Source organism: Schistocerca americana, chromosome 2, assembly GCF_021461395.2.
Source record: "Schistocerca americana isolate TAMUIC-IGC-003095 chromosome 2, iqSchAmer2.1, whole genome shotgun sequence".
Lineage (NCBI taxonomy): Eukaryota > Metazoa > Arthropoda > Insecta > Orthoptera > Acrididae > Schistocerca > Schistocerca americana.
The window spans coordinates 678,106,565-678,120,359 of NC_060120.1; the positions used below are offsets into that span (position 1 = coordinate 678,106,565).

General features: G+C 40.4%; 1 protein-coding gene across 1 annotated transcript in view; it reads right to left on the reverse strand.

Moving 5' to 3' along the window:
* Positions 1-11,764: 11,764 nt before the first annotated feature.
* LOC124594335 overlaps positions 11,765-13,795 on the reverse strand; it is a 198,192-nt gene continuing 196,161 nt past the window's right edge. Inside the window, exon 5 of the mRNA XM_047132704.1 lies at positions 11,765-11,911. Coding sequence (XP_046988660.1) covers positions 11,765-11,911 — 147 coding nt within the window. The remainder of the gene's footprint in view (positions 11,912-13,795) is intronic.

Sequence of the window (13,795 nt, forward strand, 5' to 3'; positions counted from 1 at the left end):
GGCCGACAGTGAGTGACTGTCGCCACCTCCTCGATCGACGGCTTCAAACCAATCAACTAACAAGGAAGACTGGAAGCACGTAAAGTTTTAGAACTGTAAGGCAGACCTCAGCTTTTCAAACTGTTCCATTTTCATAACTAAATTACAGCAACGTAGCATGAACCTTTGTTGCTCATTGTCCCAATTGCATTATCAAGCAGGGTCCCTTCCTTTTCCGGAATGAACCCGAGTGTCGTTGAAATTCAAACGCCAGCATCATTCGATTTCACTGCTTTAATTTCAAAGTTCAGTTAAGGTATTCATAGCTGGCTACAATATTTAGATTACACAAGCACAAATTAAGAGTGCGAGTTTTGTTACCGCATTTTAGCTTACCTGTGACTGCAGCTCAGCTTGGTACGTACTAAATTTTACTATTGTTAATTGTTCAGAATCATTTAATTCAAGTTCAAAGTTAAATCTCTTATTTCTAAATTGCGTAGATTCAAGTAGCTTTTGAAATGATTGTTGAGGTAGTCCAAGACTAACCGTATTTTACTGAATTTCGGTGTGCTTCAGAAAGAAAGCTCACTATTACCTTCAGCCACTAAATTAACTTTCGATTTTCCGGTTTTATTAATTCTTTTGCTAAATTAAGTCAGAGTGTACCGAAATTTATTACTTCTGACAAACTTTCAGTTTTCACACTACACGTGTCAACCTTCAGTTGCCACGCTTCTAGTGCTAATTATATGTGTAATAACCTTTCTTTTTCAGTTACTACAGTAATTGTCCTTAGGACTGGCGACCATAATTTCCCCAAATCTCAAATATCTAATTACCGCTAGTTAATTGTTAACGTAACGGCCGCACATTTACTTTCTTTATTAACTTTACCCCTTTTCAAAATTAATTTCCACCAGTTTCATTTGCATTTTTCCTTTCATTTAGATGTAACCCTTTCCTCCCTCTTTACCGACAAATTAACTTCGGTGACGATTGCTTTTCCCAAATTTCCATTAGGTACACGTGGTTTAATTTTTCACTGTCATTAAGGTCGATAAGTGAGGGGGAGGTTACAGGGTGACTGCGTGGTGTGCGATGTCCAGTGACAGAATAATCGGTGCGATATTCCTTGATGGCGCGGTGACAACCGAACGGTACTTTATGGTTTTGGAAGATGATTTCAGCCCCATTATCCAAAGTAAACCTGATTTCGACAAGATGTGGTTCATGCAAGATGGAGCTCGACTCTATCGAAGCAGGGCAATATTTGATGCCCTGGAGGAGCACTTTGGGTACCACGGCATGGGCTTCGATTGGCCGCCATATTCTCCGGATCTGAACACATACGACTCCTTTTTGTGGGGCTATATTAAAGACAAGGTGTACAGCAATAACACCAAAACCATTGCTGAGCTGAAAAAGCCATTCAGGAGGCCATCGGTAGCATCGATGTTCCGACACTGCAGGGGTCATGCAGAATTTCGCTATTCGTCTGCGCCACATCATCGTCAGTGATGGCATCCATAGGGAACGTGTCATAACCTAAGTCCAAATATCTGTACAGACGCCTACATGTTGGATAAAGTGTATGCAGACCTTAGTTTGTAACTAACTTACGTTTTTTTTCATGTAGTTCAATAATTTTCACCCTTTACCGGAACGGATTTCAGTACTCAACTCCTTTTGAAACGAAATAGCCTATCATACCCCGAATGTAGTTGAATTTGTATTCAAATGTAAATGAGTGGTACAATAGGATTACATGTAATATCTTTAATAGAGAACATCACAATAAATACACCGAAAAAAGCTTACAGATTGCACATTTTCACACTGTTTACACAGAAAACCAAGAGAGAAATTACATGCATCAACAACGAAAGTACAGGTTAGACAGGACACAGACAAATGTACAATGTCTTTTGCCGAATAGATCTCAAGTGTTCTATAGTTCATTTCTTCAGTGAACGTTATCACAGCCATAGTGCTTTGAAGTTTTTTTTGAAGTCGGCACGTTTCTGCTGTTCAGATATCAAAGACATGTGAAGAATCATCGATAGTATCATTTTGAATCATGAACAATAACTAATAATTTTTTGTAGTTATCACAAGGACACTGAAATGCTAAATTATTTTTCTGCACTTAAAAAGTATCACATATATTTTTAGTGCTAAGGGGAACATTTGTCAAATTTTTCAGAAAATGTGAAGACATTCAAATTCCGTTATCGTGTCTTTGCAAAGCCATGCTCAATATTTTATTATCTTACTCCACTTTTTTGATTCTGGACAGCAGATGCATTAAGACGGTGAAACAATTTGTACTTGACCATTAAAAATAGGAGTTTACGTTACTGAGAGCATGTTAGGTCACTGTGTTCAATAAGGTATTTTGAGCTTTGAAAATGTAGAAACATATGATTCGGATCTCGATATCAGATCCACGTATTCAAAAAAATATGACGAGACCGTTCATGAATGTTACAACAAATGTTGGCTCATGAATAATATACACCTAATGAAAGCAGGGCTTCCTTAAGAGTAGCGTAGTTAAACTGTACATTGGTTTATAACACTTATAGTATGAGACAAATCACATGAAACAATGCTGATAGTTCCGTAATACCAGTAACAGTCATTCTATACACTTATAATGGGTATTAGCACACACATTAGAAAAAATGGTTACAAAATCTAGATGGTTGTAGCAATGACATCTTTAACACATACACACACACAAACACACACATGCACATACACATACACGTACGTACGTACGGCGAGCACGATTATATTACAAAACTGACACAAAAATAACATCAGAGCCGCAAAATATGATGTGCGCAGAAGCTGAACTCTGGCAAGCATTGAGCACATCATTGCGAATGTCAGGATGGAGTCGCTCGGACGACTGGCCTGTACTGGACGATCGGCCCTCGGCACACCTCTGGTTCACTCCTACGGCACACAAATAACTACTACGTACGACCATAAAATAGCTAAAATATTTCCCGTAATTGACAGTATACGAAATATATGAATATCTTCAATGGACTTCTCGATATCAATCAGTAAACGTATGGCATCGCTGCAGGTTTATAGTTCGTATTCCTGATGCATTTAAGCGTAAATTCAAGCATTATAAACGTTCTCTGTATTCACTAGTTTGGTGTTCTTCCTTAAATGAAAGGTAATTGTACCGTTTATTATTATATGACGCACTAATTTTGATTGCCTTTTTGTTTCGGAAACAGCACGTGAAGCACCATTCGTTATAGGGATTTGGACACTTTCGTAAAAGCTATCAACCGACGAGTTAGATGATTATCAGAAAGAACTTTTGTCACGACGTTCTACTATATTTCACTACAGCTGGGTCCACTAGACAGGACAGTAATGGGCTGGAAAGATGAAGTTTAATTCCATTCTGAATATCTACGTTATTCTTCAAGTAATCCAAGCGTAAAAAAGTCGCAAGAATTAACGATGACTTTTGAATCATAAGAGAAAATTTGTATAGAGAATGTACGGAATTACCTAATTAAAGATAACAAAGCTTGTATTGTAGCCCAGACGTGAATGTATTTCACAGGAGGACAAAAACGATTTAATCAGCCATGCGTCCATAGAGATTTTACCGAGAACATAAATTTACGACTCAAAAAGCGCCTATAAACAGTATGCATAGTTTGTTACTATTATCTTTCAAGTCAAAAGAATACCTAGTGTACAAAGACTGAAGCGATGATATCGACTTCCTATTACGTATTCTCAGAATTATACTCCAGGCTCATCGCTGCTCTGTCCTTTGTTATGACAGAAAGCAGTCTGGCATTTATAGGCTATTGTTCTAAGTAGAAATATGAAAAACGAATCAGAATGAAAATTTATATCTGCGAGAGAAAAACTAAATCAGAAGGAATGCGAAAGTGGAAAACAATTGAATGAAAGAAAAAAAAAGAACGCTTTCTGGATTTCTACCGGGATATCTCTTCCTATTTTCAGCCCCACAGACAGCCGCATGGTTGAGGGAAATGTTGAGGCCACTACAATCGACAATTTAGTCTATCGCAAACTACTACTACTTCTACCTCTATTAAGCCAGTTCGACTTACAACATATAACATTTCTTATGCATCATTAAAGTTAGTTGGGGTTTATCATAAACAGACATCTACAAGGATCTGGTATACTTCTTCAGGGATAACGTTCAGAGCGCAGAAGGCTTCCATGCTAGAGAAAATGAAATGATTACTTAGAAACATTTCCGTCTTACGTATTGCAAACAGTATTACTGTTGCTCCTGAAATACGAGTACTTGTGGCATTTTTTAAATATTTTTATGTCTTATGTATGTTTATAATTACACTGATTAATGTGGATCTATTTTTCAGTGTAATGACTTCTAACGATTATGCACTTATAAGGAAAATATGAGATTGTTTCATTTACAGCACTGATAATGCGCCGACGATTTTATGTGACTGAAAATACTGCCTTCTTTAAGGGATACTTGGTTCAGTAGTGTTTATGTCAGTAAACATTGATGTTATTCAAGAGCCTCGTAAATACTGGTATTTCAAAGTGCTTCTTCTTCAGAATCGTTGACAATGAAGGTGATAAAAATTAAACACGTATAATAAGATGTGTTTTGTGTAACTAACGATTAGAATATTAAATTAACTGTACAAAATAAATCTCCCGTTGTTTAATGAGTTACTGCTTGTATGTGGATGAGAAAAACAAATGAGGCTTCAGGGACATATTATCATTTATTTCCATTGATCCCAGTTTAACAACCCAACAATTAATATGGTCTGCAGCTTACGCTTACTAATGCGATTATGTCCAAAAGTAACACTTCCCTTCGAAGATACATGACGGGAAACGTCTCATCCAGCATCAAATCAGCTAATTGCATTATCAGTAACAGGATCATTCGATCTGTGCTGTGTCGGTGTTGACTGAATATAGCAACATTTACATGAAGAATAATTAATTGGATGGTTCCAAAATCTTAAAATTGGCTACGAAGCAGCAACTGTGTAAATCAGAAGAGACTGGAAAATCAGCCAACCAGTTGCAAATAAAAGTTTATTAGGCCTTGACCTGAATTTCGATATTTGTAAAAATATATTCTTCAGAATTAGCGGCCTCGCTTTATCTGCAGTATTGTACCATCATGTGATGTAACAAGGCCAGTACTGAAGCAGATATTTTGACAGATATCGCAATCTAGGTCAAGGGTTAATAAACTTGTTGGCTGATTTTTCAACCTCTTCGATTGGGTGGATAACAGCTTGCATGGAATCTGTCTCACGTCCTTGCTAAAAATGCAGTATAACAGAAAAAATTCATGTTCTGTCTCTTGCATTGAAATCTGAGAGCACGTAGGCACCGATGTGGCTTACGCCAACATCATAAGTAAATTTCACATGTTGGTTTAAGTCTAATCCGCTAATTGATCTTTACGGCTTTATTTTTTTCTCTCCTTCCTTCCCAGTGTTTTGCATGTGAGATATGTTCAAAACTGTGACGTTTATCTTGACGACAAAAATTCCCACACGCAATATTGTGGCATAACAACGTCTAGATATGATCATTTCGCCTCCAGAAACTAGACCCCGTATTATTGAAACTTATGGGGAAAATCCTGGGGAAATAACTGGTGTAGAACATATCTAAGTCAACAATTATATTTAAAGACTTGATGATTGATTGTAACGAGAAGTACCTCTGTTAGAAGATCTGTAGGAGAATGTTGACGACCACATTGCAGTTTCGTGTAACAAATGCTTACTTCGGAGCTATTTTCGCTAAAAGAATATGAATAACTTATTTTTATTAGCTTAGTGTGATGTGTGAGCTTTGGTACCTACGTGCAAGTAGTTGGTTAGATTTCTATGGAGTTACCAAAATTCAATCTCATTCGAGAACTTCTCGCTACAACGATGTTTGCTCGAATGAAACGCTATAATAGTCCTCTTCAAACATAATAGTGTGCATTTCCACTCATTACTGTAACCATCTCTCATGTTTCGTATGTTTTTACATGAGGCTCTTTGCAAACATTTAATGAATTTACTTACAGAGAAACTTCCTGGCGAATTAAGACTGCTCTTCTGCACTGGACTCTTAAATTCGACACGTGAGTACGATAGGTAATACAGGTAAATGGAAGCTCTCAGTAAGCCCGTTAGTAGTTTTTACGTAACACAGTCGAAAGAAATATTTCCCGCATAGGGCAAGTGTTCGCATCTTGGTTCGGCACACGCTTCTCATATTTTAGAATGTGTCATTACAGTGTAAGTTCAGATTCGAAGGAAAAATTCATTGATTATTTCTCTATATTTGGCTTGCATTCATTGTGAATCGTGTCCTTAATAGAGGTTTATGTCAAGAGAAACTTATTTTGATAAGATAGTGGTATTGACTGTTGTTTCGTCTGTGATTATTGCAATAAATTCTCATAAGTTAAACGTAAAAAAGATTCGGCTTTTCCACGATTTTTGCCCGATGCGCGTGGCTCTAGAGCTCTGGTTTACGCGTTAGTTCTAATATCAACTTGCTAGTAGTCATTTAACGCTCTTCGGTCGCTACATAGACTTTTCGTGAGCTTCAGCTGGCTTGTCTAAGCCTCTCTGCCTGTACTCCAGTATGTACTGGAGAAGTCCCTGTTGCACATCTTCGTGGTCATCGTGAGGTGGCAAGGTTTTCTTGTAGTCTAGTGCCACGAAATGCAGGAAGTTGACGGCTGGAAAACGGTATGCTAAGTAACAGACAACGATATTTGCTTTACTCACAATCGTTATTACTAGTTTAAATTTGCCGCTAATTATGTTGTACTGGAGTAACTGTTGAGAGTTTCTTGGTGGCAGAGATACGTTTGATTCTGGCGCGCTCACTTTGTGTGTACATAGCGAAGCAAGTTACAGCAGAGACAAACACGAAATTAAGATAACGCTTTTATTTTACAGGATTTATCTGAAACGGACCACTTTCCATCGGAGTCTTATTTCAGATGTAAAACTGAGAAAGAAATTCCACATAATTTTGGATCAAAAAATGTTTATTCGAAGCTATGAAGCGGCCAGTCTCAGGCATGTTCCTTCTGAAACACAGTGACTGGTTTTCTTGGACAGCATACAATTAGCAGTTCGCATCAAGGGCATTCAGTATATTCCATTAAGCGTCAAGGATGTAGCCTTAAGACACAGTAACCTGGACAGTGGATAGGTGAGGGATAATCAGTCCAGTGGCCACGGCGACCATTACCTGCCTGAAACCCACTGTTTTTCTTTCTTTGGTGTGGCATCAAGTTGATTTACGTAGCAAATATTGATGCAGTTCTTCATTCACGGGTTGTGGGAGAAGGTACATTCCACCTGTTCTCAACTGACTGTAGCGGTGATCTAAAATTTGTATTAGGGAGGAACGCTGGTACTTCGAACATTATGTCTGAATCATTTATAGAACACCGTAAATGACAGGTGAGACGAACAGTTTTATCAGGCGACGTATGAAGCGTCAGCGTCGTAACACGCCCCATATGGATGTATTTTTCTCTCCATATTTTTCTCCCATCAATCAGATTTCTAGCTTATTGAATCTATTGTGGATATGACACGAGTATAGACATGGATGTTGTGATGAGTGAGCTAGTTATCTTTTTTGTAGCGCAAAATATAATTTATTTCGAAACTGAAGGATGCTTGGCTGTCTAATTCTGGGGGGTAAGAAAAATACTAACCGGCAGTGTTTAATACACTGAGATGTAATGAATGGATCAATGAGAATGAAGTCAATGAAGACTCAGTAAGATGAAACGATTCCAGTGTAAACTGTCCATATATGCTAATCCTCAATGTAACGGAGCCTGACCTCAAACTTTCTTTCTCATTGCTTTTCCACCTTTGACTTACTAACACTACTACTTGGTATTTGTCCCCAAACCGGAAGAAATTTTCAATCGCCACTACATTTTCACAGCTAGTAGTGTTCTGTAAATAGCATATCTCCATTAACGAAAATTTCAATTGAGGCAGGAACACCGGAACATAACACAAACAATAGCGAAACCTCTGGTCATTTTCTTAAAAAGCACTGGGACAGCACTCCAAGTCACCAGTAACTTGCCCTCACAGGTTTTGTAATAAGGAGCGTATGTCCAATAAAAACAGAAAGAAGACACCACAAAATGGTTCAAATGGCTCTGAGCACTATGGGACTCAACTGCTGAGGTCATTAGTCCCCTAGAACTTAGAACTAGTTAAACCTAACTAACCTAAGGACATCACAAACATCCATGCCCGAGGCAGGATTCGAACCTGCGACCGTAGCGGTCTTGCGGTTCCAGACTGCAGCGCCTTTAACCGCACGGCCACTTTGGCCGGCAAGACACCACAGTTGTCGTACTTAACTCTCTTACCTATCGTGAGAGCTATAAAACCGCACATTACAAGACTATTTGTTATGAACCTCTTGTAATCTACAGACATTTAGAGAAGAATAACTTTTATTTTTAAGAGCAAGAAACTGCGATTAAATAGCAGAAATTATGACCTATTTCAGAAAGACATCGTATATCTACTGTAACACGAAGTGCTGTTCACAACATTCCTAACCAAACCAGTTTATGAATGCGGAAAATAGAAAACTGTCTTGGAATGCTGTACCATCATTTGTTAACGGGTCAGGTAAGCTGAAGATGAAACTACCACAAACGCGTGACAGTAAAATGTGAAAACAATATAGTTAAAAGGTGCATGTGAAAAATTCAGTAAATGGTCTCAGAAAACCAAGGAAACGATAGCTCCAAACAAATTACCTTTAGTGTCAAAATGGTTCAAATAGCTCTAGGCACTATGGGACTTAACATCTGAGGTCATTAGTCTCCTAGACTTAGAACTACTCAAGCCTAACTAACCTAAGGACATCAGACACATCCATGCCCGAGGCGGGATTCGAACCTGTGACCGTAGCAGCAGCACGGTTCCGGACTGAAGTGCCAAGAACCGCTCGGCCACAGCGGACGCCTACGTTTAGTGTCCTTCAAAGTAATCACCACCATTAGCTGCAATACACTTCCGACATCCGTTGTAAACCTGTTGGTTTTTGCTTCTTATGGAAGCAGTGTGGTCGCGCGTTGGTGGATATCCGAATCATTACAGGAGATGAGGCGTAGTGACACCAGTACGGTCCAGAGACAAAGCGACTGTAAGGGCATCCCCGCCGCCCAAAAAGAGTCGACTGACAAGATGCAATATTAAGACAATATTGGTCGCCTAGTTCGACAGCAAGGGCTTGATCCATGGCGAATTGCTACCCTAGAGAAGTGGAAAGATGATGAACATCGTACCATTAACTGTCGCCTCGGCTCTTGACTGCACTGTTAGCACCAGATTCCATTTTACGTTATGATGCGGATACACAACAATGTATGATCATGCTGTTTCGAGCGATTAGACAAGACGGGGTTTTTTGAGTTTCGAACAGCTTTACAATCGATGTCAGAAGTGTGTTGTGGCTAATGGAGATTGTTTTCGAGGCCAATAACAATATTTTGTTTGTAAGTCTTGTTCCCTATATTTTCTGAGACTATTCACCGAACTTTGCAGACGCATCTTGTATTGAATTCCGTAACTGTATCCACATCAGAGGCAGAAACGGCAAAGTGTTCAACATACCCGGGTTCCCGGGTTCGATTCCCGGCGGGGTCAGGGATTTTCTCTGCCTCGTGATGACTGGGTGTTGTTATGTCCTTAGGTTAGTTAGTTTTAAGTAGTTCTAAGTTCTAGTGGACTGATGACCGTAGATGTTAAGTCCCTTAGTGCTCAGAGCCATTTGAACCATTTTTTGTTCAACATAGTCATCTCTTGAACAAGTGATTATGTCAAAACATTCATGTGTTGGGAAACAGAGTTAAGTGTAAGCATGTGCCGATCATAGCACACTGCAACATAGCAGTGTGTCAAGGGAAATCCCTATCATAATAACAACATACTGCAACAGACGTACATGGTACTTTGTGCATTAAATCCTATGATTATACTCTCTTGGATACCGAGGAGTAAGCTGAAAGTATAGGCAATTCTGAAAGTATTTCTTCATGTATACGTAGATTATTTGATTTAATTCATGATTTTTGATGTTTTTTACATATAATGAAAATGCACCTACTCGTGGGAGTCCAGTATTAGCTGTAATTATCGTATAGTAGCGAAACTCGGTAATACACTAATGTGTTAACATGTAACCGATTCACTCTGGAAAAAATTAGTTCCAATTGTGGCCACCAGGTGGAAATCTGGCGCTGTACAGCATCTCCTCGACGTCTCAGGAGTTCAATTTGAACAAACTGTGAAAGAGGCTGTTAATAATAAAATCAACATTATGACTTTCTCACTTGTTTTACCTTTACTTCCATGTCCTATTCCTAAAGCATTACATATGAAGGGCTTATTTCAGTAGTGGTACAAGTCCATTACCTCCACTTTTCTGCCTATAATGCTTCTGAAATTAATGATCCAAACAAACAGAAACAAAATTTCATCCCTAGCAAAAAGCCATATGCTTGAATATTTCTGGTATCTCAGCTGCAGATTTTTCAGCGCTCAATTAACTTTAGGACTCTGTATCTCAAAATGAACAAAAATGGAGTTGTACCACTACTGGAACAAGCCCTTCGTATGGAAACACTTCTGTAAGTCTTCCTTGCATTCACATAGGTAGATCTGCACCTAGTGGTCAAAACTGGAACTAATTTTTCCACAGTACAAATCGGTCCCTCATTAACGCATTAGAATAACTGGCAAGTTTCTCCGTCATACGGTGAATACAGCACACACTGGACCTCTACGAGTAGCAGCACGTTAACTGTAACCACCGGGTATTTCACGATCATTCATGTCCCTTGATATTCTACTAAAGCTTGACACACAAGAACTGAAAATCTACTTCATAAATCAAGCATGATAATAATTAAAAATAAACAATAATTGTAGAGTGCGTACGAATTTATGAGACAGCGAGTTCCTGGTCACTTTTGCCTCTCAGATGGTACCAAGTTTCAATGCAGTGAAAGGAACAACTGTATGTGTTTGGGGGGACACTGACTCTTGTAGACTAAATTATATCAACGAAAATCTAAAAACATAACATTTGACTTCGAAACATTTTGTGAAGTTGTTTGAAGACACGATTTAACGATATGTCTGGTACATTACTAATATGTGTCACCAGTGAATAGAGCAACAATTTCCTGTTCACTTTCTCACTGAGACATCATACCACCAAAATCAGTATCACATCTCAAGACAACGATTAAGGTCTGTATCGTGGAGGAATGTCTAGATTTGTATTCTCTGTCCCACTGTTGACGTAGCTCCACGGCTGTCCAGCATGGGAGGTGATGTACAGGAAGATGCGGGAGGGACAGAGGGAAGCCTCTTCACGTCGTTTTCTAAAGGTTACGACGAGTGGAGCTGGCGCAGATGACCCACAGTGAGGGCGTGTGTAGAAGTTGTCCTTGGCCACCCTGTCAGAGACCGTGGTGGATGGAGCTGGCCCAGACGACACAAGGTGGGAGATTATGCTGGATATGGATGGCACAGGTGGAGCACAGTGAGGACGTGTGTAGAGGCCCCTGCTGAGGCACGCTGGGACGTGTGTAGAGGCCTTCCTCGGCTCCCGGCTAGAGGTCGTGGTGGGTGGAGCTGGCGCAGCTGCTGGCGTCCGAGGAGCAGCCCTTGGGACAGAGCGCCCCGGGCGCCGGCTGCTGCTACGGCATGTCGTAGTCGTGCCGCCGGATGACGGCGAAGTGCGTCGTCTGGAACGTGTTGCTGGAGCGGCAGCCGCGCTCCAGCGTGCCTGTCATGCTGTAGCCCATGTTGAAGTCGGACGGGCTCACGCTCGACGTCAGGTACAGCTGCAACACGCAAGCGCACGAGCCGTGTCACTCTCTAGCACGTCAGCTGCAACGCACATGTAGCAAGCTGACAAAAGACTGCAGTCCTCACCACAATATTATGTAGCTATGCTCATTTATCGACTGTCTCAGACAAAGCAGCCGGCCGGAGTGGCAGAGCGGTTCTAGGCGCTTCAGTCCGGAAACACGCGACCGCTACGGTCGCAGGTTCGAATCCTACCTCGGGCATGGATGTGTGTGATGTCCTTAGGTTGGTTAGGTTTAAGTAGTTCTAAGTTCTAGGGGACTGATGACCTCGGCTGTTAAGTCCCATAGTGCTCAGAGCCATTTGAACCATTTTTTAGACAAAGGAGCAAATTCTGGATTTTGATATAATGGTGAAGGGCCAGCTCTTGTAGATAATCTGGAGTCTAACCAAGGACGAGAGATTGTTCAAATGGCTCTGAGCACTATGGGACTTAACAGTTGTGGTCATAAGTCCCCTAAAACTTAGAACTACTTAAACCTAACTAACCTAAGGACATCCCATTCATCCATACCCGAGGCAGGATTCGAACCTGCGACCGTAGGGGTCGCACGGTTCCAGATGGAAGCGCCTAGAACCGCTCGGCCACCTCGGCCGGCGACGAGAGATGGACACGGCAGTATGAAAGGAGGCGAGTAGTATTGTCAGCAGAGAAGCAATAATAGCATAATGTATCGGTAAGAAAGTGAATTCGAATGTGGACCACTCACTGGATGTCACCTGAGTAAAAATCCACAAATACACTTCAGTCCTTCTAGAGCTGCCCAAGTCGACTGCTGGAGGTGTGATTTCGAAGTGGAAACGCAAAGGAACGACCGCAGCTAAACCAAGACTGGGAAGAACTGATATACTGACGGGAAGGACGAAAATGGACTGCCGTGCTTTACGGAGCGTGCTTGTAAAAAAAATCAAATGAAATCAGCGATTTTGACTATATCTGTTATGAATCCAGGTGGCGTCGCTCAAATTTCCGTTTTAACCACATGTGAGTACTGTTATGCTATCTAACTTGTAAAAATTAAGTATTTCTTCTATGCCTACTTGCTATTAATGTACCTGTGGTTTTGTTAGGTAAGGTAACAGCTTCTTCTGAACAAGGCGCCCCTAGTTGGCGTTGGAAACTAGTTAAAGAATTTTGAATTCTGTTTGCAACCGGTTGGCTGGAAGTTTGTAACATTGTACTTAATTACCGTAGCTGAGCACAGTCATGTTCAAAACACGTGGCAGGGAACCCAGAAAATCTGAAAAGCTAACTGCTAAAATGCAATATGGATATAGCGAGCGTTAGTGAATTGAAATGGAAAGATGCGACAACGATAGTTCTGGTAAACATGCGGTGGTCGTAAGCAGAAGATGAGGAGATAGAGGAAGTAGACGAGAATATTGAATGGACAATTCACTACGTAAAGGGAGAAGAAAATCTAATAGTCATGGGTGACTGGAATACTGTTATAGGGGAAGGGTTAGAAGAAAAGGTTACGAGAGAATATCAATAAGAACACGAGGCAAAATAATCGAGTTCTGCAATAAATTTCGGATCGTAGTACTGAATACTCTGTTCTAGAATCTCAGAAGGAGGAGGTACACTTGGGAAACGCCAGGAGATACAGGAAGACTTCAGTTGGTACTGGGTTGTAAGGGACACCCAGCGGCAAATATAGACAGAGATCGCAGATTAGTAACGATCAGGGGAAGGCTGAAGTTCAAGAGAGTAATCGGGAAGAATTACGCGCAAAGAAGTTGGATATGGAAATACTATAGAATGAAGAGACACGTTTGAAGTTCTATGAACCTATAGATGCTGTGATAATGATTAGCACGATAGGGAAGAATCTACATCTTTGAAAGGACAGTCACGG